Genomic DNA, 20,712 nt, shown 5'->3' with positions numbered 1-20,712 from the left:
GTTCTTTTTCAGGAATTTTTAAGGCAATGCAATAAAGTGTATCCCACAACGGTGACCACAACGAAGGGTTTTCAAACTGTGGTACAGGAACCATCGATGGTGCAATCGAACCCTGGCTTTCAGGGGTGGGTCTATGTCACATGTCGCTAAACTCAGAGGAGCTGAGGCAGTGTTTTGGGGTCAATAACCAGTGTTAGGCAAGTTACTTTGGAAACACATTATAACAACTACACCTTATTTAGCCGTAAAGAGGGGGTTTTATGCTTTTTTCAATCACATAGCACCAGTCTATATCACACTACAATGATGACGAAACCTTCTGTTGGTCTGTAACTGCAGTAAATTAGAATAACTGCCTTGTATAAAATGTCTCTCTCAAAATGGCTGTAGTGAATGTCTTGAAATAGGCCTCTGTCTCTTTAAGAACCTCTGAGCCTTTCCGACACGCCCCCTCCACACGCTGTCTGTGGCATCAGTGGGGAGGGGGTTCTGCTGAGGAGCAGTGGTTGGTTACTCGGCTGGTGACGAAAGCTCGGAGGCGTCTCCAGGAGGTGGGGGCGTTCCTAGGAGGACTCAGGCAAACCTATCCCTAAAATGGCCGCCATCAGAGATTTTACAGATTACTCAAAAAAACGTGAATGTGAAACACTTCAGGCATGTTTTTAATGAGGGAATGACATAATATGATGTAAAGCTTGAAAAAGTCGATTTTGCATAATAATCCCCCTTTAATAAAAGATGAATTAGCACTTAATTCATCATGAACAATTAATTACTTAAGTTTAACACTTAATAACTACTTAACTACATTTAATGCCTCAACTCATAATGAATAGTTCTTCAGACTCATTCATTGTTAAGTGATGGTCACATTTAGTGAATTGTTTATGGTGAATATATTATATATTTATTTAGGCTAAATAAGGTGTAATTATTATAAAGTGTTATTACTTTAAAATGATTATATATTCTATATTAGTAGTTACAGTTTTAAAAACGTTCATACATCATACAAGCTATTTAAATGCACTTGTAATGACTAAAATATTACCGTATTTTGTTTACGTAACATGTTATATTCCTCGGTTGCTGAAAAAAGTCATTTATTTCGGTAACTTGTTTTATTTGCAATGCATTACCCCAACACTGTCAAGTTAAATTGACTCTTGCTTGTATTATATCAAACGCCAGTTTACCAGAATGCTATAATGTAGATGTTCAGTTGGGCCTTTACATGCCCATGTTGTCCTATTTAGTCCTGCTTTATAATATAGTCACAATACTCTGCTCTTCTTTGATCGCACATTGTTTTTCCTGACTACTCGCACCACCCGAGTCTTCTTCAGAGCTGTTGTAACAAGTGAATTTCTCATTTTATTGTCCTGAGAAGTCGAGTTCAAGTCTTACTCTGACTATGGCCTGGTTTAAGTTCGTATTTGAAGAATCCCAACCACATAATTTAATCATATCCAGACAGTCCACGCCAAAATGACCTAATACTGGCCACACCTTGAACTGCCATCAATATGCAACAATTATTATGGAGTTGCAACCTCTGTCCCAAGGCGACCAACAAATAACACATAAAAGAAGTAGGAAAGAACTTCACCTGAACATGACACTCTTGGTTAACCAGCCACTCCCTACGATTGTCCTCGGCGAGTGTCACTAACAGATCTCCTTTGTTTGTGATTGCAGTACCACATCAACAAGCTGTCCATCATGTCCTCGGACAACCATCTGAACAACAGTGAGAAGGAGGTGGACGAGGTGGACGCGGCCCTGTCCGACCTGGAGATCACACTGGAGGGGGGCAAGACCTCCAACACACTGGTACTGACCACTGGCACCGTGTGAAGTTCTAAGTCTATTGGGGGAATTGCCTTAAAGTGCATATCACTTATCAGACACAATTTTTGCTAAATAGGTATAGCACAATTATATTTAAGATTTTTCTAAACATTGTACCAAGCTTTCTTTAGTTTGGACATTTTTGTGAGGTTCATAGTTTCACTTCCTGATTGAACACTGACAGGAAGTGACATAGATAGAGGCAAACATTTTAAACTGTTGCCATGTCGACCATGTTATGTCAATGGGAAATGAGTCAAACTGCTATACGTTTGTTACTGCTTTCGGGTCAAGCTTTATCTGAATCTCCTGCTGAAATAACAACAGATTAAAGACCAAGAACACCTAATAAGAATAATAGAGCTCACCATTACTCTAGGGAAAATGAAGATACTTTTTATACTTTTGTACTTTAAACTTTTGTATGGAAAAAAAGATTTGGTCCCATTATAGTGAATGGGGCTAAAGTTCAGTTGGACCCGGAAGTAGACTTCAGAAAAAAGAATCTCAATAATGAATATTACTTACGTTAATAATATCAAATTGCAGGTCCATGCGGTAAATTAAATCTTCTAAACATGTTAGCTTTAAATATATATCCTTAATGACTTTGTTGATGCGGTATGAGCAATATATCTATTCATAAATGAAGCTATTTTGACCTGCACTTGATCTGCTTGTTTGTTGTCTTTCACTAACCCACTCCTGTTAGATGGACATAATATTTTATTGCTCCTACGCTTTTTAGAAGATGTCGTCATTTTTTAATTCATTTTCTGATTCTAAATGGTTGATGCGTACCAGAGTCAGTCTGCAGCCACGAGCAGTGCAAACAAAGATGATTTCCCCAGCAAATGCACCAGGATTAGCTTCAAATATGAACATGGCCTGACAGAATTGTAGAACGCTAATGTAGCCATCACAATGCTGAATTTTTAACTTAGTTTAATAGCTTTGACAGTTTTTGTTTCATGTGGTCTAGCCAATAGAAAGTTCAGAATCTTCTATATCAGCACATATGAGCTAAAGTCACATGACTGTCTAATAAAAGCGTCCAAAAGTGAAGACAATGTTCAAAATGAGGTGTATGATGTTGGTCAGATAAAATAATTCTCAGCCAGAAGATAGGGCTGCTCGATTATTGAAAAAATAATAATCACGATTATTTTTGTCATAATTGAAATCACGATTATTCAAACGATTATTTGTTGCCTTTAAAAAAATCCAGCAAAAAAGTGACAAAAATCCATCAAAAAAATTACAAAAATCCATCAAAAAAAAAGACAAAAATCCATCAAAAAAAGACAAAAATCCAGCAGAAAAAATACAAAAATCCATAAAAAAAAAGACAAAAATCCAGCAGAAAAAACACAAAAATCCATCAAAAAAGTGACAAAAATCCCCAAATTAAAAATTTGGGGAAAAAAAATGTGAAAAAAAAAAAAGTGAAAAAAAAAATTATCAGCGATTTTTTGCGATTATGCTAATTTTGTAATCGTTTACTGTTGTAATCGAAATCGTAATCGAATTTCGATTAATTGCACAGCCCTACCAGAAGATGAACGTCCCATTGAGTTTATCGGTCAAGGCTAAATATATTCTATAATTATGGAGAATTTTCTGCTGTCTGACATCAAGTAAAACCTTTATCTTGAATAAAACCTTAGAGTCAATTTGGAATATCCTTAAGCCATTTTAAGACTGATTTGGGTCATTGATTATCTGTTCTCTGGCAGTTCCACATAATGCTCTTTCTTCATGTTGCCCTAATCTGTTCTGAAATCAAAATGCCCCACACAACATGACACTCTTGCCCCACTTCTGAACTAACAACAAACGTCAAGCATCATATTTCCAGGAAACCGTGTGCGCTGGAATGACATGCACTCCAATGGAAATGAGACTTAAGAATGAATCAGCCTTTACCACCATGTAATATGGCATGAACGTTTCTTATTATTGTTGTAATGTTGGCCTTCCTTTTCCCCTCAGGGTGACATCACATCTATTCCTGAACTCGCCGACTATGTCAAGGTCTTCAAGTAAGTCTGCGTTCATTTTAGGAAGCACGTTATCTGGTGCAAAAAAAATGCTTATCGAAAAACACTGTGGCGAAGGTTACAAATATGTCTGGGAGGGACGGGAAGTAGCTTTTGTGTCCGTCTTGCGTCAGTATAAAGAGGCCGGTCGTTTGCCAGAGGACCTTTTGTGAGCTGCTGTAGCTTTGAATGATGATACTTTTTTGGACAGACGCCACTGCTGATGCTCCATTTGCACCCAAAGGCCTCTCTTATGAACTGATTCAGCACCGACTCGTCTCGGAATCCATTCGATGACTCACTTAATGTGCTTCAGTTGCATTTAAAACTAAATGCGCACACATTTTGTTGGGATAAATACGGAGGAATCACTTTTTTCTACGTTTCAAGCATTTATTTTTTCATTTAATTTATGTGCCCTCCCTCAGTGTATTGAATCTGCAGTGGTTTGTGATGAAAGACTGTATGTAATTATAGCACTTGTAGTTTTTGTTAGCCTGTGTATAAGGATGTATAAGGAATATTCGGAATAAATTAGGACATTGACTAACGGTTGAAACTTTCATCCAGTTAGGTTCATTTGGTCTTCTAGCCAGACCTTTGACAAAAAAATTGATACAAAATACCATAACCTGTGGAGTCCCACAGGGGTCAATCTTGGGGCCCCTCTTATTCAACTTGTACATGCTTCCATTGGGTCATCTAATAAACAGCAATAGTGTGTCTTACCACAACTACACAGATGACACTTGGATCTATGTGTCACTGACGGCAGGTGAACACTCTGTCACTGCATCGAACAGATCAGTTTGTTGATGCAAAACAACTTTCTCCAACTAAACTCAGACAAAACGGAGATCTTTGTTTTTGGCCCACAGACACAAAGAGAGAGCGTTATCAGTCACCTTGAGTCTCTCTCTCTAAAACCAAAAATCAGATTAGAAATCCAGGCTGAAAACAGTTCTTTTTACCCATGCGTATGACAACTGAAAGTATTTTAACTGCACTCTTGCTTTTTACTGTTTCATGGATTGATTTTATCTGCTTACTCGTAATTTTGAGCAACAGTGAAGGCCTTCAAATTGCTTTGTGTATGATTTGTGCTCTACAAATAAACTTGCCTTGTCTTGAATCTACCTTGGTAGGCAATCAAAAAATACATACATCTTAAAGTTTCTGAGCTATAAAGCAGACAAAATGTTTTGGAAAACGGCAAAAAGACGCCAATTTAAGTCCAGTTGACCACTTCGTTGAAAACCTATGGCTCTCCTATGACTTTATTCCATTGAAACAAAAAGTCCATATTTACGCTACTACTGCTCCAGACTAGACCAGACTTTGAGCTGAGCCAACACTCTAACTTTCCTGTGACATCCCGTCGGCCAACATCTGTGTCCTGTGCTTCCAGGCCCAAGAAGCTGACCCTGAAGGGCTATAAGCAGTACTGGTGCACGTTCAAGGACATCACCATTTCCTGTTACAAGAGCAAAGAGGAGGCCCACGGCACGCCCTCCATTCAGATGAACCTCCGAGGCATGTGCTGACCAGCTTTGATTTCACTTTTGTTTTGCGAAAAGGCGCGGTGTGTGAGTTTTCTTCCTGTGCGCAGGTTGCGAGGTGACCCCGGACGTGAACATCTCCGGACAGAAGTTCAACATCAAGCTGCTGATCCCGGTGGCCGACGGCATGAATGAGATCTGGCTCCGGTGTGACACGGTGAGCGCGATATTTCACCGAGAGCCACGACCTAGCATCATGGGCAATGTGGGGCTGTCTGGCTTGGTCTGGGGGTTTGGGTCGCCCTTAGTGTGGATCCACCTTAAAACTCGCCATTGCTTTGTCGCAGGAGAAGCAGTATGCCCACTGGATGGCCGCGTGCCGCCTGGCCTCCAAAGGGAAGACCATGGCGGACAGCTCTTACAACCTCGAAGTGCAGAACATCCTGTCCTTCCTCAAAATGCAGCACATGAACCCGGACCCCCAGTTCATCGAGCCCATCACCACGGACATCAACCCCGAGTGCTTGGTGTCGCCCCGGTACCTCAAGAAGTACAAGAACAAGCAGGTAAACGCCACCGCGAAAGCCAAGGGATATCGTCTCAAAACTGAGCTCCTAAAAAAAGGTCATCTACAGAGCTATATTTTTATGCTAATGTGGTAGATGGTTTACATGTGGTCTGGTTGCTCATATTTCCTGCTGCTGTCTACATGTTTTCAGTGGTTGGTAATGTTGTGTGTGTAGCTGGGCAGGAGCGCCTTGTGGTCGGTCCCAAAAGGGCTCCTCCTGGCATCCCAGGGCAGCCCCGGGTAGATCGTTACCTCCCTCTCTCCCCTGACGCGCCCTGATGTCCCAGGGCAAACCAGGGCAACGTCACATCCTCATGATATCACATGCACAACCTGAACCGAATTTGCGAAAGGGCTTGAAGAAGAGCGGGGTGGGACCATTCCGCAGATTGTGGTCCCATGACACAATCCTGGCACCGTGCGTGAGCTGTAGCCTCATCCGCTGGACTTTCGCGCCGCACCGTAGTGTGATATTTGATGACCACCAGCTCCCGAATTGTGTCCAGCGGATTTGCGTGTAAGCGACAGCCCGCCTGTGTTTACACCGGGCCAGCTGAGCACACATACTGTCAGGGAGGGAGGGAGCGGGCTGGGGCTTGGGGGGGTGACTTCTCAACACTTCCTCCGCCTTTGTTTAAGTCGTAGTAGACAAGTGGAATGTTGCCAAGGCTCCTGCGACGTACAGTCACCCATGAGTCAGAAATAGTCGGTATCAGGGGCGACCATATTTAGACGGTTACAGAGCGCCTTTACCACGTCTGAATCCCTGCTGGAGTTTACTTTTGATGATGCGTGTTAAAACTATTGTGAAGTATGGAGACATCTAAGGGGGCTTTCACAGACATCGTCATCGTCTTATAGAGTTAGCTGTTTCTCTTTTTTCTTTTTTACTTGCATTTAACAGACGTGGCGGTATATTTAGTAGGTGTAGTTGCTCTTACTTGGATGTTGTGCGCTAGAATTTTCCAAAAGAGAAAAATCATTTAGCATATGTATGGAGTGTCATTGGTGTCAAAAATGTAGCTTATGCATGGAGTGTCATTAGTGTACAAAAAAAAATAGCAATTAGCTAAATTAGTGCCAAAACAGTGAAGATGTGACACGTTAGATTTATAATCATTTTTGTTTTCTTTTTTATTGTGTTGGCTTGTAGCTCTTCACACTAAACGTTAATAACCTGTCTATTCTAAAGAAGTGGCTTTGCAATAAGCCAATAAGCATAAACATTGAAATAAATTACCGTAAATGCTCTAATATAAGCCGGGGCCTTTATTTACTCAAGGGCATCTAGGACCAGGCCTTTATTGAAACCAGGCCACAATTAGAGACAGGCCTTTATTTCTATTTGAGCAAAACTGACTACCAGGAAAATGAAGAAAAACGAGATTTGTGTCCATTTGCACCTAAAATATTAGGTTTATTTATTAATTAACTTTGCAAACTTTTTGACGCCTTTTATTTTGTCGGGACAACAGGAAGTGTTTTGTTGCTGTTAGCGGAACATTGACGTCAATGTCACTGCAGGTTTCTGTTTCGTTTTTACCGCGGACCGGATTATTTGTAAGCGTTTGTGTTTGTGATCGATCATGAGACTGACCCGAGAGATGACGAGACGCTCGCGCTGATCGGAGGAGTCATTTTGAGGCGTGACCTGCACACGAGCAGCTGGACGTGCTTTGAAGACGTGACTTTATTAAAACCCTGGAGGGTCACACAACATTTGTTGCTTGAACTGTTTCCAAATATAGTCACAGGAGGTTTGAAAAGTGGCTAAATCTGTGTTAAAGTTACGCTCGGATCAGCTCCTCCGCACCATCCCTCTCAGCCCGGGTTCCCGTTTGTTTACTTCCTGCACGTGAGTTTTCATTTACACGAGTATGAGACAAATTCCTAACATGGGGAATATTTCTACCGCTATAGTTTCTAATAAAAGCCCCGGCCTGTTTTAGAGACCGGCTTTAATTTGCCTCCGCCAGCCGCGAACCCGGCCACTGTTATAGACCCGGCCGCTAATGGAATACAGGCCAGTATTAGAGAATTTACGGTAGCTTATAACAAATTATATTACAGAAGTGACAGGATTTATTTGTATGATCAAAAACTGTACTATTGCTATTATTTGTAGGATGTTTTTGGAAAATTGACCATATTTTCCGGACTATAAGTCGCACCGGAGTATAAGACGCACTAGCCAAAAAGTCACCCATGAGTCTAGGCATACGCTATGCTAACGTAGCACATTGATGGTAAGCTACATGAAGCGTAAACGACGACGTAGGTGCGGAGGCGTAACTGTACTGTTGACAATCCTCTTCCAGCAGCATGTTTATCGAGCTCTTTTCCGAACTCGTTCCTCCGGCTGTGGCCATCTAGCTTTTAGCCCATGATTAGCTTTGTTTTGTTTTCTTCATTGAGGTGTAAGAGTAACCTCCGCTTTCTCGTCATTCCAAGCTTTCTTTCTAGCCTGCAGCGCCCTCTAGCGGCATGTGAAATTCTATATTTGGAAAATATGTATTCATTGCTCATATGGGCCTATATATTGCTAATGGAACTTTCCAAAACGCCGTCATATTTGTATCGGACCCCAAAAATCCATACTGGTCAGGCCGTAATGAAGACAGTAAAGTTTGGGTTGTGTGGGTTACATTTGGCCTTTCTATCCTCCAGGTAAAAACATACGACAGTTCAATTCAATAAGACAGTTTAGACTTGTTTTCCCTCTATCTAATCTGTTTCTACTTTGAGCTTAGAACAATGGTCTTTGTTTAAAACAAAGGCAGACCTCTTCGACTGCTGTCTCCTGCAGAGTTTGTGCTCTTGATGATACAGCACACTCTCTCTGTCTGACATGTCCAAAACCTAAGCTTCCCCTGCCATCTCGCTGTGGAAAAATACCACTTAATCCTCGATTCAACCTATTTATAAAGTCAATAAACCGCCGTGTCGTCAAGGTTTCCCAGGAGCAAGCAACAAAAAGGCAACAGTGCAAGAGCTGGAAGATTGTTCAGGACCAGGAGACCTCAACGTGCCCCAAAGCCAGACGATGACGGAGTAACATGTAAACAGACGGAGAAACAGACTGTTGATTATGGCTGTGCTAATTTGACTCACTTTTGAGTCACTCTTGGCTGGATAACATGTTTCTTGGTTGTTTTGGTCTCCCACGTTTCATATCAGGAAACAGCTGGAGCATAAGTGGCATGACTGCATGATGGTGATGGTGAGGCTCATAGGGACACAACAGTAACTACACTGAGCTACTTTGGGGAATTTCCTGTACATTTTCCTTCCTTGCTTTAAAATATATTGTTCAAATTAATCTTCTATCTGTGTAAGTGAACACATAAACACATTGATCTTTTGCATTTGAGGCATTAATAATATAGCATTCAATATCATTATTTAAGTTTCTGCTGATTGTTTACAAACCCCGCTGTAAAAGTCCGATGAATCGCTGCAGCCGGACATTTCTTGATTTAGACCAGTGGTGTCAAACTCATTTTGGGTCGCAGGCCGAAATTAGAGAAAAAAATGTTCCATTAAATGACGCTGTGATTTGGTCAAAGCCCCAACTTGACTTTAGCTTCATTAATAACTACGGCTTACACTTGTATTGCACTTTACAAGCCTGTGTCACAAGTTCCTCAAAGTACTGCATAGTCATTATTGATTTACTCCATACTCAGTGGTGGTAAACTGTTATTGAAGCCACAGCTGCCCTGGGGCAGACTGTCCATTTACTACATGGCTATATAATGTGTTGTTCATATCCTGAGTTCTTGTTACATCAGTGCCCTCTGCTGGACACGTGTGGAACTCTTTCATTTTTGTTAAAGTTAATGCCCCCTAGTGGCTAGAATGAGCATTCTGTTTTTTCTTTAAAAATTCATAACTCCGCGCAGGAATGGGCTAGAGACTTACTTTTTTTTTTTTTTTACATACTCTGGAATTTATGCTCTAGAGGTCGCGTTTGACACCCCTTATTTAGAGTGTCTACAGTTTTGTGAATTTGGGACTATCAGTCCTAGTCTGCCCTGCCTTTGTATTGTACTGTAGCTTATCACTGAGGGAATAATGCACCATTGTTTTTAAAGCACTTTAAGTTTGTCAAGCTTGCAATATGAAATAGTGTATAAATCCGTACCTTTGTTTATGTTCCATAGATACAGATGTAATCTTTGGGAACGCCCACAAATGGTCACGTTTGAGGGGGAAAACAAAGAGCAAAAAGAACAACTCTTTCACCTCTTAGTCCACAACGACTGCTGAATCATGGATGTATTTTCTTACCAAATAAAGATGAAGCAAAGTGGTAAAATGGTCCCATAATTACATACAAATTGGGGAATGCATACATAAAGCTAACACTAGCTACATGCTAATGGCTTGCTTCAAGTGCCTGTTTTTCACTTCTACTGGACAAATGACTTATTTTTAATGTAAGTATGAGACAAAACAATAACGAGAACCCGATTTTAACTGAACTTTATTTGCTTGTCTGTTATCAGAGGCACAATCTTCCGTTTAAGTCACTTTTTCAAAAGGTTCAAACATGCTAACGGTTAGCCAAGCTCGATGCTGTTGCGCTGCCTCGCATTTATACCAGAGGCCCTTCCTTATTTTGTCCAAGCTCCGCAGGACAGGCTGAACTGCACCGGGACCACATGACCACTTTGACGGGAACACTGAGGTCCTGTCTTCAGTCTCCACCCGTCTGGTCCGACAGGGTCATCCCCGGAGTCCACATCAAACGCTCCTCATGCGTATGTTCTTCTTACTGTACAGTTCACACATGTTGGCAGCGGCGGTGGGTGTGGGCGCCGGCCGCACAGGAAATGGGGCGCGTTTGGGAATGCTGCGCGGGAAAACACTGTGGGAATGGCTCTCTCGGTCAGCTGGGACCCCTCCTCCCCCCCTCCTCCTCCTCCTCGGGGCACTTCCGGAGTTCAGAAGTTGAGAGAGGCTTCCTGGATGCAGTTTTTGTTGAGTGGAGTGGAGTTTTACACACAGGAAATGGGACGGGTCGGGAGTGGAGGCTGGACAGATTTTTGTTTAGGCGCGTTCGTGTGTCCGAGAATGAAAAGTCCAGGCCGGGTGAATATGTGGCACTCTCCCTGACCCTGCCCACTATGACAGCGTGGACTTGTGCCGCCCTCTGGTGGAGAGAAGCACACATTACAGCATTATGTTTGTGTATTTGCAATGTCTAAACAGCTGCTGCAGAGTTCAGCAAGGGTCATTAAAGATGATTATGATTTATTTTTTTCCCAGCAGTGAAATGAAAAGTGTTTCGTAACTGATTTTTGTAAATTGATTTTCCAAAGACCACCGTGCACTGAGTACAATTATAAAGCCTTTTATCAGTTTTATGAACTTGCAGGGTAGCTTTCTTTTTACTCACTTCCTCTTTCATTGTACAACCTACATTAAACAGCATAGAACCATTTAATAGTATTAATATTTATGTTGTATAATATGTTATATTGTTCTGCAAACTTAAATGACTCTTAAAGTATTTGGTGTCATATCCATTGAAATAAGTGTGGCATCGTGCATAGCTGGGCCCATTCTTAGGGGGCTAGATACAAGTTGGTCATTTTTATGCTCACTACTGCCACCTCAGGCCATACGCGTAACTGCAGGTTCTATATTAAGCTCGTGCATGACGGCACTTCGGACCAAAGTAACAGCTTTTTGAGTGACGGTGCAGGATTTTAGAGGCAGTTGTGGTGAACAGGTCTGGGCTCATTCTACACATTAGGACATTGTTGGAACATGTAGGGGGGGGGAAAATACTTCACTTTTACATTTTTAAACACCGTATACACTGCAAATAAGAGGTAGCTAAAAACAAGATAAAATACCAGCATTTCAAGATAAGAATACTTCAAACTAGTCCAATTATCTGTCCATGCATCAAGATAATTTTACTTAGTAAGAAATCTTAAAATAAGATTTTAAAATCTTGAAACAAGCAGTATAAAATAAGCACTCAAAAGACTTATTTCAAGCTCAGAAAACTTATTTTTAGATTCACCTATAAGGAAAATATACTTACTATGAGCATATCAACTTTTGTTTATAGTTAACCTTACTTAAAAAGTGGAAATTATCCTGAAACAAGTCAATATATCTTAAAATGAAGAAAAATTTATCCTAAAACTAGCTCTAAAAACCTGAAACCAGTTCTTGTTTAAAGCATGTACATCTTACTGAAATCAAAACCAGAAAAGCAATATGAAAACATCAGCATTTATTTTTCAAGATTTTCGATGTTGAAATAAACAATATCTGATTTTAACTCCTAAAGACAAATAATAAAGGTCTGTGCTAAAAATAAGACTATAATGCAAAGTCGATGGCTTAAAATAAGTGAATAACTCTAAAAGTTAGTGAAATAATCTAGCATGATTAAAAATAAGATTTAAAATCTTGCCAAGTTGTAGAGAATTTGCAGTGTTGTCCATTTTAAAGGTTTCCACCCGGAATTAAACGGCATTAAATGTGTAATGTGTGTGTTTTGGTAAGTATCTATGACAGAAATAAAGATGTAGCTGTTGTTTCCCTTCCTGCATGAGCCAACTTTAAAGCTCTTTTTTTTGAAGCTGTTGCCTTCTTTCAGACTTCATTCACTTCACGCCCAAAACTATATGGAAAAAAAACACTGCTCCTTAATCGTTCTGTTAACATTGAATCCATCCTTGTTTTTTGCTTATGTTTGCATCTTCGTTTTCACCTGCATAATTTGACGTGAAATTGCTTGTTCTTTTTTTTCTTCTTTTTTTTTTCTCCTCCACTGCCCCGCCCTCCCCCCCACACTCCTCACTCCTCAGCCTGGCTTTATCAGGGACTTGGTAAGTTCTGCAAAGTAGAAATGTGCATGACCTGATCCTCTCCTAACCATCACTAGCCACCCTCTAAGTAGCATTAATAATAATAGTTGTTTTTAGTAGTTTGATTGTTGTTTTGTGACTTGCTGCTACCTGTAAAAACCCTTTTCTTCGATGCTAGACTGGGTATTGTAATACTAGTAAGTAAGAGACGTGTTTTTGATCATCTGGACTGGGTTGTCTCTTCTCAAAGGCTTCTTCACGCTGCCATTCTTGTTTACCAAAGGCCAGTTTCACTCATTCACCGCAGGTTACCCAGTGGTTCTCAAACATTTCACACCAAATACCACCACATAAAGTATTTGACCTCCCAAGTACCACAGCCAATCAATGTAATCTTAAAGCAGTACTAAGTAACTCTTGCCCCTAGAGGCCATAAGCGCCACTGCACGTGTCGTAGCATGGTGTGGTTTTTTACTCAGTAATTGTCCGTGAGAGTAAATACTACGCTGACAGAAAAGACAAAGGGAGAGCGGGATATTGTATGTCCAATTACACAATGGAGATCATTTTTCACACTTAAACTTGGCTGTAAATACTGTTTAAGTGGTGCTAGCCCACAGTTAGCTTTGCCCGTTAGCCTGTTAGCTTCTTCTTCGTGATTCCATTAGTGTGTATTGGTGCCTCCGACCCGGTGGGAGATGAAAGACCCCCTATTCATCCCATTAACACCTGTATTATCCCCAGAGGGACTACGGAAAGGATTTATTAAGTACTAAGTTATAATATATTATAAGGTAAACAAGTTATATAGATACAGACGGCATCTCTGGAATCGTCCATATATGGTCATGTTTAAAAACAGTTAAGGGGGAAAACAATTTGGAGAAAAATCTAAACTTTCTCTAATTATTCAAAAACTACTTTAACAAATGCTGAATTATGAATATAGTTTCTACTAAATAAAGATACAAAGACATGGAGAGGAGCAAAGTAGTTCAACAGCCCATAAATACATGAATAACAGCGAATGTTAACTTGATGCTACATGTTAGCATCGGGCCAATGCTAACGGTTAGCTAGCGCGAGCTACAACTGCCGTTTTTTCACTTCTACTGAACAATCTGCTGTGAGAAAATATCCATATGGGCCCGATTTAGACTTGACTTACTTATGTGATAAATAAGTTCATATTCCACCAGAAAATGGTTAAAAAGAGTGGAAAATTGTGTTTCTCTAAAGATTCTATTTTCCCCCTTGGCGAAGCCACGCCCCCTTCTATGACGAGATGCCGTCTGTATCTATAGTACTGTTTTAAGTTCTGGAACAGCGGTTCTCAAGTGGTATGGCCTCGGGACTCTTCATCATGCCAGTGTGAGAAGCCGCGACCCAAATAAGACGTTTAATAAGCGATGGTCTCGGTGTAGCTCCGGGATCAAAGCTCTGGCCTCGCCATGCTTTAGAGTCGTGTACTCGGCACATGTGCTCACCTGCACTGCAGTCTGGTAGCAGTCTGACTACAGGACAACTCGTCTATATGATATCTTGGACTCAGGCATAAGATCTAAACGCTACGCCGTTAGCGCGTAAAAATGTGTAAATTAGCCACATAGGTTCAGAGCCTGTGAAAAAAGGAGCAGCTTATGATCCAGAAATGACTGTACTTTTAACGTAATGGAGCAAACTCACCTGGATGCCTGTTTCATGACTTCTTCTCGACCTGCGTACTGCAGTTTTCAGGAAATCACAACGTATTTATTCATAAATATTGACACATCTGGTGTCCTCGTGTGGCAAGTAAGGCGACTGAGACGACGCTGTAATCCAAATGTGGTCATTTCCTTCAATGGAAGAGACTTTGACACGTTTTCTCAACAAAACAAGGAAAACACCAAACATAGAGGCATCACTTAAAGCCACACCGCGTAGAATTTTACCCCAAAAAATAAAATTGAAATACAAGCTTTTATTTTATGACAGATATTTTCAGCATTGAAAAATACCTCAAACAAATATGTCATTTTGCTGTGAGCGGCTCAGCTCTCCTAAGACATGACATAACTTCACCGGGAGTGGGTGCGTCTCCAGCTCGTTTCCATGGAGATGTCGACTAAAGTCAGCAGAATTTGAGATTTAAACAGGTTAGGTTCCCATCCAAATCCATTCATTGATTTCTCACTGCAGTAGTAGCATCCTCTGTCGAGCTGCTCATTCGGAACATGTTTTGTGCTGATGGCAACAATATAGTCCAAAATGTTACGCAGTGTGCCTTTAAGCATAACGGAATCACGAGAATGAATAGTCTACGGTTGCAGATGACCCTGAGCTCTGTCTGAAGTAGCCCAAATACCCCGAGTGGCTAATGCACCGCACGACCCAAGGACGAGCGCGACGATCAAATGAACTTAAGTTTTTTGAGAAGATGTGATGTCCTCAAATCAAACAACCCAGTCCACTTGACCACTTGGAACACCTGCAATTGTTTGAGAAAGCGCAATTAGATCTTTTTGCCCTATTGTTGTAAAACGCAAGGTGTGCTTTTGTTGACATTGACATAACAAGCCTGAATGTTAAAGTGTGCAATGTGACAGTAACCCATAAACTATTGTTGTGTCGCTGATAGTTAAAGCTTAGGGACTCTAACATGGACATGCCTAGAGCTGCTTTGCTTTTGGTCCATCACTGGTTGATCTCCAGTCTCTTGTTGTGTTCATGCATTCGATGTGGGGTTTGTGGTGATCGAGCGTGCCTGGTCAAAAGACTTGTTCAGAGAATTGAAATATCTTCCGTATTTGTCTTCTATCTTCTCAGATCTCCGCCCGGATCTTGGAGGCGCACCAGAACGTGGCGCAGATGAGTCTTATCGAAGCTAAAATGCGTTTCATTCAGGCCTGGCAGTCGCTCCCGGAGTTCGGAATGACCCACTTCCTGGCCAAGTAAGTTCTTGATCTTCGGAGACATAAACTGGGGCGTTAGCCGCTTATGCTGGACGGCAATGACTTGGATCTGTGATGGGGTGACCAGATGTCCTAAGGAAGGAATGTGTAAATGACCCCCCCAAACTGATTTTTTTTAACCCCTTAACTCCCACCTGAACAGAGTACATTTTGTCCAGTTTGGCTTTACCCCAGTCCAAAAGCTTCTGGAAAAAAGGTGTGAAAATAGCAACAAAACTGAGACGAAAACGATGATGGAAATGTGAGAAAAACGTGAGAAAACATTGACAAAAAAATGACAAAAAAAGACAAAAAATAATGACAAAATGTGACAAAATATGACAAAAAAAATACAAAAATGTGACAAAAATGTGATACAAATTTGACAAAAAAATGTGACAAAATGTGACAAAAAAAATACAAAAATTTGATTAAAATTTGACCAAAAAAAAAACAAAGATTTGACCAAAAAATGAAGGAAAAAAAATGACAAATGTGATAAAAAATGGACCAAAAAAATACAAAAATTTGATTACAATTTGACCCAAAAAAATACACAAATTTGACCAAAAAATGAAGAGAAAAAAATGACCAAAAAAATGACAAAAAAGTCACAAAAATGATTTGAATACCCAACAAAAAATGATGGAAAAAATCTGATGACATGAGAAAAAAGATCCTCTCGGTTCAGGCGGGAGTTAAGAGGTTAAGCAACCAGGCAACTGTTTTGCATTATTTCTTGAGTAGTTGAGTAGTAATTATTTTAACCACTACAAAAAAATGTTTGCTTATCTGGTCACCCTAATCTGTGAGTACTTTACTATTGAAATACACATGTTACCTGTTCAGTGAATGTTAAATACAATGCCTGGAAAATTGGTGGTGTTGGTATAAAATCCGCCAGTTTTGGAACAGCCCTAATTATTGACCCCCTGCTGGCGGGTCGGTCATGTCCAGGTTCCAAGGCGGGAAGAAGGAGGAGCTGATTGGGATCACCTATAACCGGCTGATCCGAATGGACGCACACAGCGGAGACGCCATCAAGACCTGGCGCTTCAGCAACATGAAGCAGTGGAACGTCAACTGGGAGATCAAGATGGTAACTACGCCATCCAGTGATAGTATACCTGCGAAATGTACTGTCTGCTAGGCCTGTTTGTGCTGTTACTTTGTAGCACACTTTTATCACTGAGGAAAAGGTTTCACAACTTCCATAGAGCAGTGCTGTCAAACTAGCCGCTTGTTCATGATCGCTAAGAATGTTTTATAGTTAGGGCTTGTTTTCACCGCTACCAAACAGTGGTGCGCTGGTATTGGTCGCACTTATCTTTAACACTTCCATACATCGTCTGTGACACCAGGCTCCACTGAAAGGCAGAGTCATGTCTCAGCGAGAGGCCGTTCTCCTCCCCTCTTCATATTAAGTGGACAGAACGAGGGTCACATCACAGCCCCGGTTTGAACACTGATCCACTAACTCTTGATAAGGCTGTGCAATTTATCGAAATTCAATTACGATTTCGATTGTTGTACTAAACGATCCAGAAAAAACCCAGAGAAAAATCAATTATTAAGTCTTCCCTTCTGTGTGGTTTGTGTTAGCGCGTCTAATCTGCTGAACTACAAGCGCAGTGTGAAGGAGCTTTTATTTGTGTGTGCTCACCTTTTGCTGAAAGGAGAAGAGCCCAACAAGAGGAACATAAGTTTTCAAATCCTTTGCCCAGGCCCTGGCTGTGTGGAGCAGATCTCACCAACAGAGCTCAAAGCAAACTCGCATTATTTAATGCTCCTAGGATTATTTTCCCTTTGCATTTCAGGTGCCACGGCTCATGCTTTTGTCTGATATTTAAAAAAAAAAAAAAAACAGCATTGTGTGATGATGTCATCAGGCCGCGCATCTCAGTTTGCTTGCGCAGGTGTGAATGCAGTTCAGCAGGTGGAGGTGTGAAACAGAGACCTCTCCTTAATCGAAGCATACTTGATATAATAGATCCTTTTGTAACTGTTCAAAGAAAATATTTAGCCTAGTTTTTTAAGAAATTAATAAATCAAATAAAGAGCTAATCATTTGAATGATTGTGATTTAAATTATGGCTAACATAGTCATGATTATTATTTTTTCTTTAATTGAGCTACCCTAACTCATGTTGACAAAATATGAGGTTTTATTTATATTTAGTAAAATAATTGTCTGTAAATCCCATGCAATGACTTGCTTTTGCTTTAGAAGACACCGGTTTCCTCAGATAGCCACATCATCCAAAGGTTTTCAAGAAGATGAAACAGGCCTCGGCTCTGTTTGCTTGACAAAGGCGTTCACTGCAGATTCATTCAAAATACTTTTTTTTTTTAAACACATCATATTGGTGTAAAAGCAGATCAAAAGAGGACATGACTGTAAACCCCCCTCCCATATACAGCACACAGAGGTCTGTTTTCACAAATGTCTGCTTTCACAATGACTCCACCATTAGGGAAAAAAATCAGGTGTAGCAGGTTTTAAAGCCAATCTGAACCTGAAAAAACTAAAGCGTGATAAAAGGGTTCCCAAGCCTCCCCATTTGACCCAAACTGTCCGTGTGCACAGGTCACCGTGGAGTTCGCGGACGAGCCCAGCCTGTCGTTCATCTGCGCCGAGGTGGACTGTAAGGTCGTGCACGAGTTCATCGGAGGCTACATCTTCCTCTCCACGCGCGCCAAGGACCAGAACGAGTCTTTAGACGAGGAGATGTTCTACAAGCTCACCAGCGGATGGATCTGAGCGGCACCCATCGGAACCCCCCTCTTCCACCACCCAACCACCCACTACTACCCCCCTCCCCAAGCATAATGTTATTTTATTCAGAATATTCAGAATCCTTTTGGGGCCTGAAATGGCTCGACACTTTGCCATGGCTGACACTTATTTTATTTTGATCTTCTTCTGCCTTATGCTGACCGTGTATGTTGAAATGTGGAAGTCTAAGATGAAGGACTCCTGGACTCTTGGATCATTCGACACGTCCATGATATTAGAACACTATTGCAATTTTTAACCCAAAGCTTTTTGTCGCCATATCTTTATGTGTTTAATGCCTTTTGTTTTGTTTTTTTTCAGTCCAAGCTCACGCGTAAGCTCTCAAATGTTTTTGACCTGTGCGAATGTTGCATTTCTCTAAACACTTGCCTGTTCGTAGTTCACGACAATCAAAGTGAACCCGACAATGTAGCAGTTTTTAGACGGCCTGGCAACTCGATGAGGATTTGTTTCGCAGGCCCCAGCTTTTCAAAGTCAAAGGTGAGCAGGGGCGGACTGGCCATATGTCTATTCTGGAAGAGCACAGAAGGGCCACTGGCTCTAGGGCCACCTAAACCTCTTAACTCCCGCCTGAACCGAGAGCATTTTCTGCAGTTCAGCTTTACCCAGTGTAACACCTCATTTGAAAGATCTACAAAACTAATTTTTTTTTCATCACTTTTTTTGTTGGGCAGTCATCTAATTTTTGTCAAGTTTTTTGTCATTTTTTGTCAAGTTTTGTCAATTTTTTGTCACTTTTTTGTCACTTTTTTGTCACTTTTTTGTCCATTTTTTGTCACTTTTTTTTGTCCATTTTTGTCACTTTTTGGTCAATTTTTTCTCAATTTTTTGTCAATTTTTTCTCACTTTTTTGTCAATTTTTTGTAAAGTTTTTGTCAATTTTTTGTCAATTTTTTTGTCAATTTTTGTCACTTTTTTGTCAATTTTTTCTCAATTTTCCGTCAATTTTTTCTCACTTTTTTGTCAAATTTTTGTCAATTTTTGTCATTTTTTTTGTACATTTTTTGTCACTTTTTCGTCCATTTTTCCCCCTTTTTTCACATTTTCATCCTTGTCTTCGTCTCAGTTTTGTCGCTATTTTCACACCTTTTTTCCAGAAGCTTTTGGACTGGGGTAAAGCTGGAGAGAATGTGCTCGGTTCAGGTGGGAGTTTAGGCGTTAACTGAGCTTTACCCAAATCTAAAAGCTAAAAAGAAAAGTATCAAATTAGCGACAAAAAAAAGAGGATGAAAAGAAAACAAAAAATGTGCCGGAAAAGCAACACGACAAATGTGATGAAGTCAACAAAAACACGACAGCAAAGCGACGAAATGGCCACAAAAACGTGACAAAAACGTAACAAAAAATGATCTAAAAAATGTGACAAAAACACAATAAAAAAGTGACAAAAGCACAACAAAAAGCCACAAAAAAGTAATGAAAAAACAACAAAAATATGATAAAAAATGTGGCGACTTGACAAAAAGTTAGAATCACTCTTGTAAGTCTTAGCTTTCAAACGAGGCGTTGCATTGTTGCTCTCCAGTCGAGAAGCTTTTAGATTTGGGTAAAGCCGAGCCGGAGAAAATGCGCTCCGTTAAGGTGGCTGGTAAGTGTACATTTACATTAATTTGGGCCAGGCTGGTCAGAGTCCAGGGCTGTTTTTCAGTAAACAAGACATCAGTGCTAGCTTGACAATGCTAGCTTGTCATTGTTTATTCGCTGCAAGAGGGCGTGCATCGAAATCCCATTGATGTTCCTTTTTGGCAATATGATCTCATTTTTCAACACTAACTTTATTCGTTTTCGTCTTTTGTTATTGCGAATGATCAGATTTCGTTTTTGAAGAGTTGAGCAAAGGCGATACGGAGTGACGTTTTAGGCGGGGACGCAGTAGAGGAGTTTTGGGCGTGATTATCTTTTTGCAAGACCTGGCTATGTCCGCTAACCAGTGAGTAACGGTAGATAGATGAACGCTTTCTATTAAATGTACCTAATTTTGAAACTTTTTAGTCAAAATTGTGACAAAATGGTGTTTTTACCGTCTCGGCCGTCCTTCGGAGTGAGTTTGTGACGACAAAAGTAAACCCCGTCCGTCATTTATTGGCTCTTTGGGTTGACCATACACAACATCAACGAATCATAATACGATGCAAACTCCACACATCAGGCTTTTTCACAAATGACTACTTTTACAACATACTTTTATGGGG

At 40.6% G+C, this 20,712-nt stretch overlaps 1 protein-coding gene across 2 annotated transcripts in view; it reads left to right on the top strand.

The window, feature by feature from the left end:
- fermt2 (FERM domain containing kindlin 2) overlaps positions 1 to 18,802 on the top strand; it is a 108,088-nt gene extending 89,286 nt beyond the window's left edge. The window contains exons 7-15 of one of the 2 annotated variants that reach the window (XM_079573240.1): positions 1,699 to 1,833; positions 3,844 to 3,893; positions 5,299 to 5,423; positions 5,500 to 5,606; positions 5,737 to 5,955; positions 12,791 to 12,811; positions 15,599 to 15,723; positions 16,681 to 16,822; positions 18,311 to 18,802. In XM_079573240.1, the coding sequence (XP_079429366.1) occupies positions 1,699 to 1,833; positions 3,844 to 3,893; positions 5,299 to 5,423; positions 5,500 to 5,606; positions 5,737 to 5,955; positions 12,791 to 12,811; positions 15,599 to 15,723; positions 16,681 to 16,822; positions 18,311 to 18,484 (1,098 nt within the window). In that variant the 3' untranslated portion in view covers positions 18,485 to 18,802. The remainder of the gene's footprint in view (positions 1 to 1,698; positions 1,834 to 3,843; positions 3,894 to 5,298; positions 5,424 to 5,499; positions 5,607 to 5,736; positions 5,956 to 12,790; positions 12,812 to 15,598; positions 15,724 to 16,680; positions 16,823 to 18,310) is intronic. The other variant, XM_079573241.1, reaches the window with a different exon arrangement.
- The last annotated feature ends 1,910 nt before the right edge of the window (positions 18,803 to 20,712 follow it).

The sequence above is a fragment of the Gobius niger genome (assembly GCF_951799975.1).
Source record: "Gobius niger genome assembly, chromosome: 16".
In the NCBI taxonomy this organism is placed as follows: Eukaryota; Metazoa; Chordata; class Actinopteri; order Gobiiformes; family Gobiidae; genus Gobius; species Gobius niger.
Note: the sequence above shows the minus strand (reverse complement) of the source record. Positions and strands in the feature narration are given on the sequence as shown.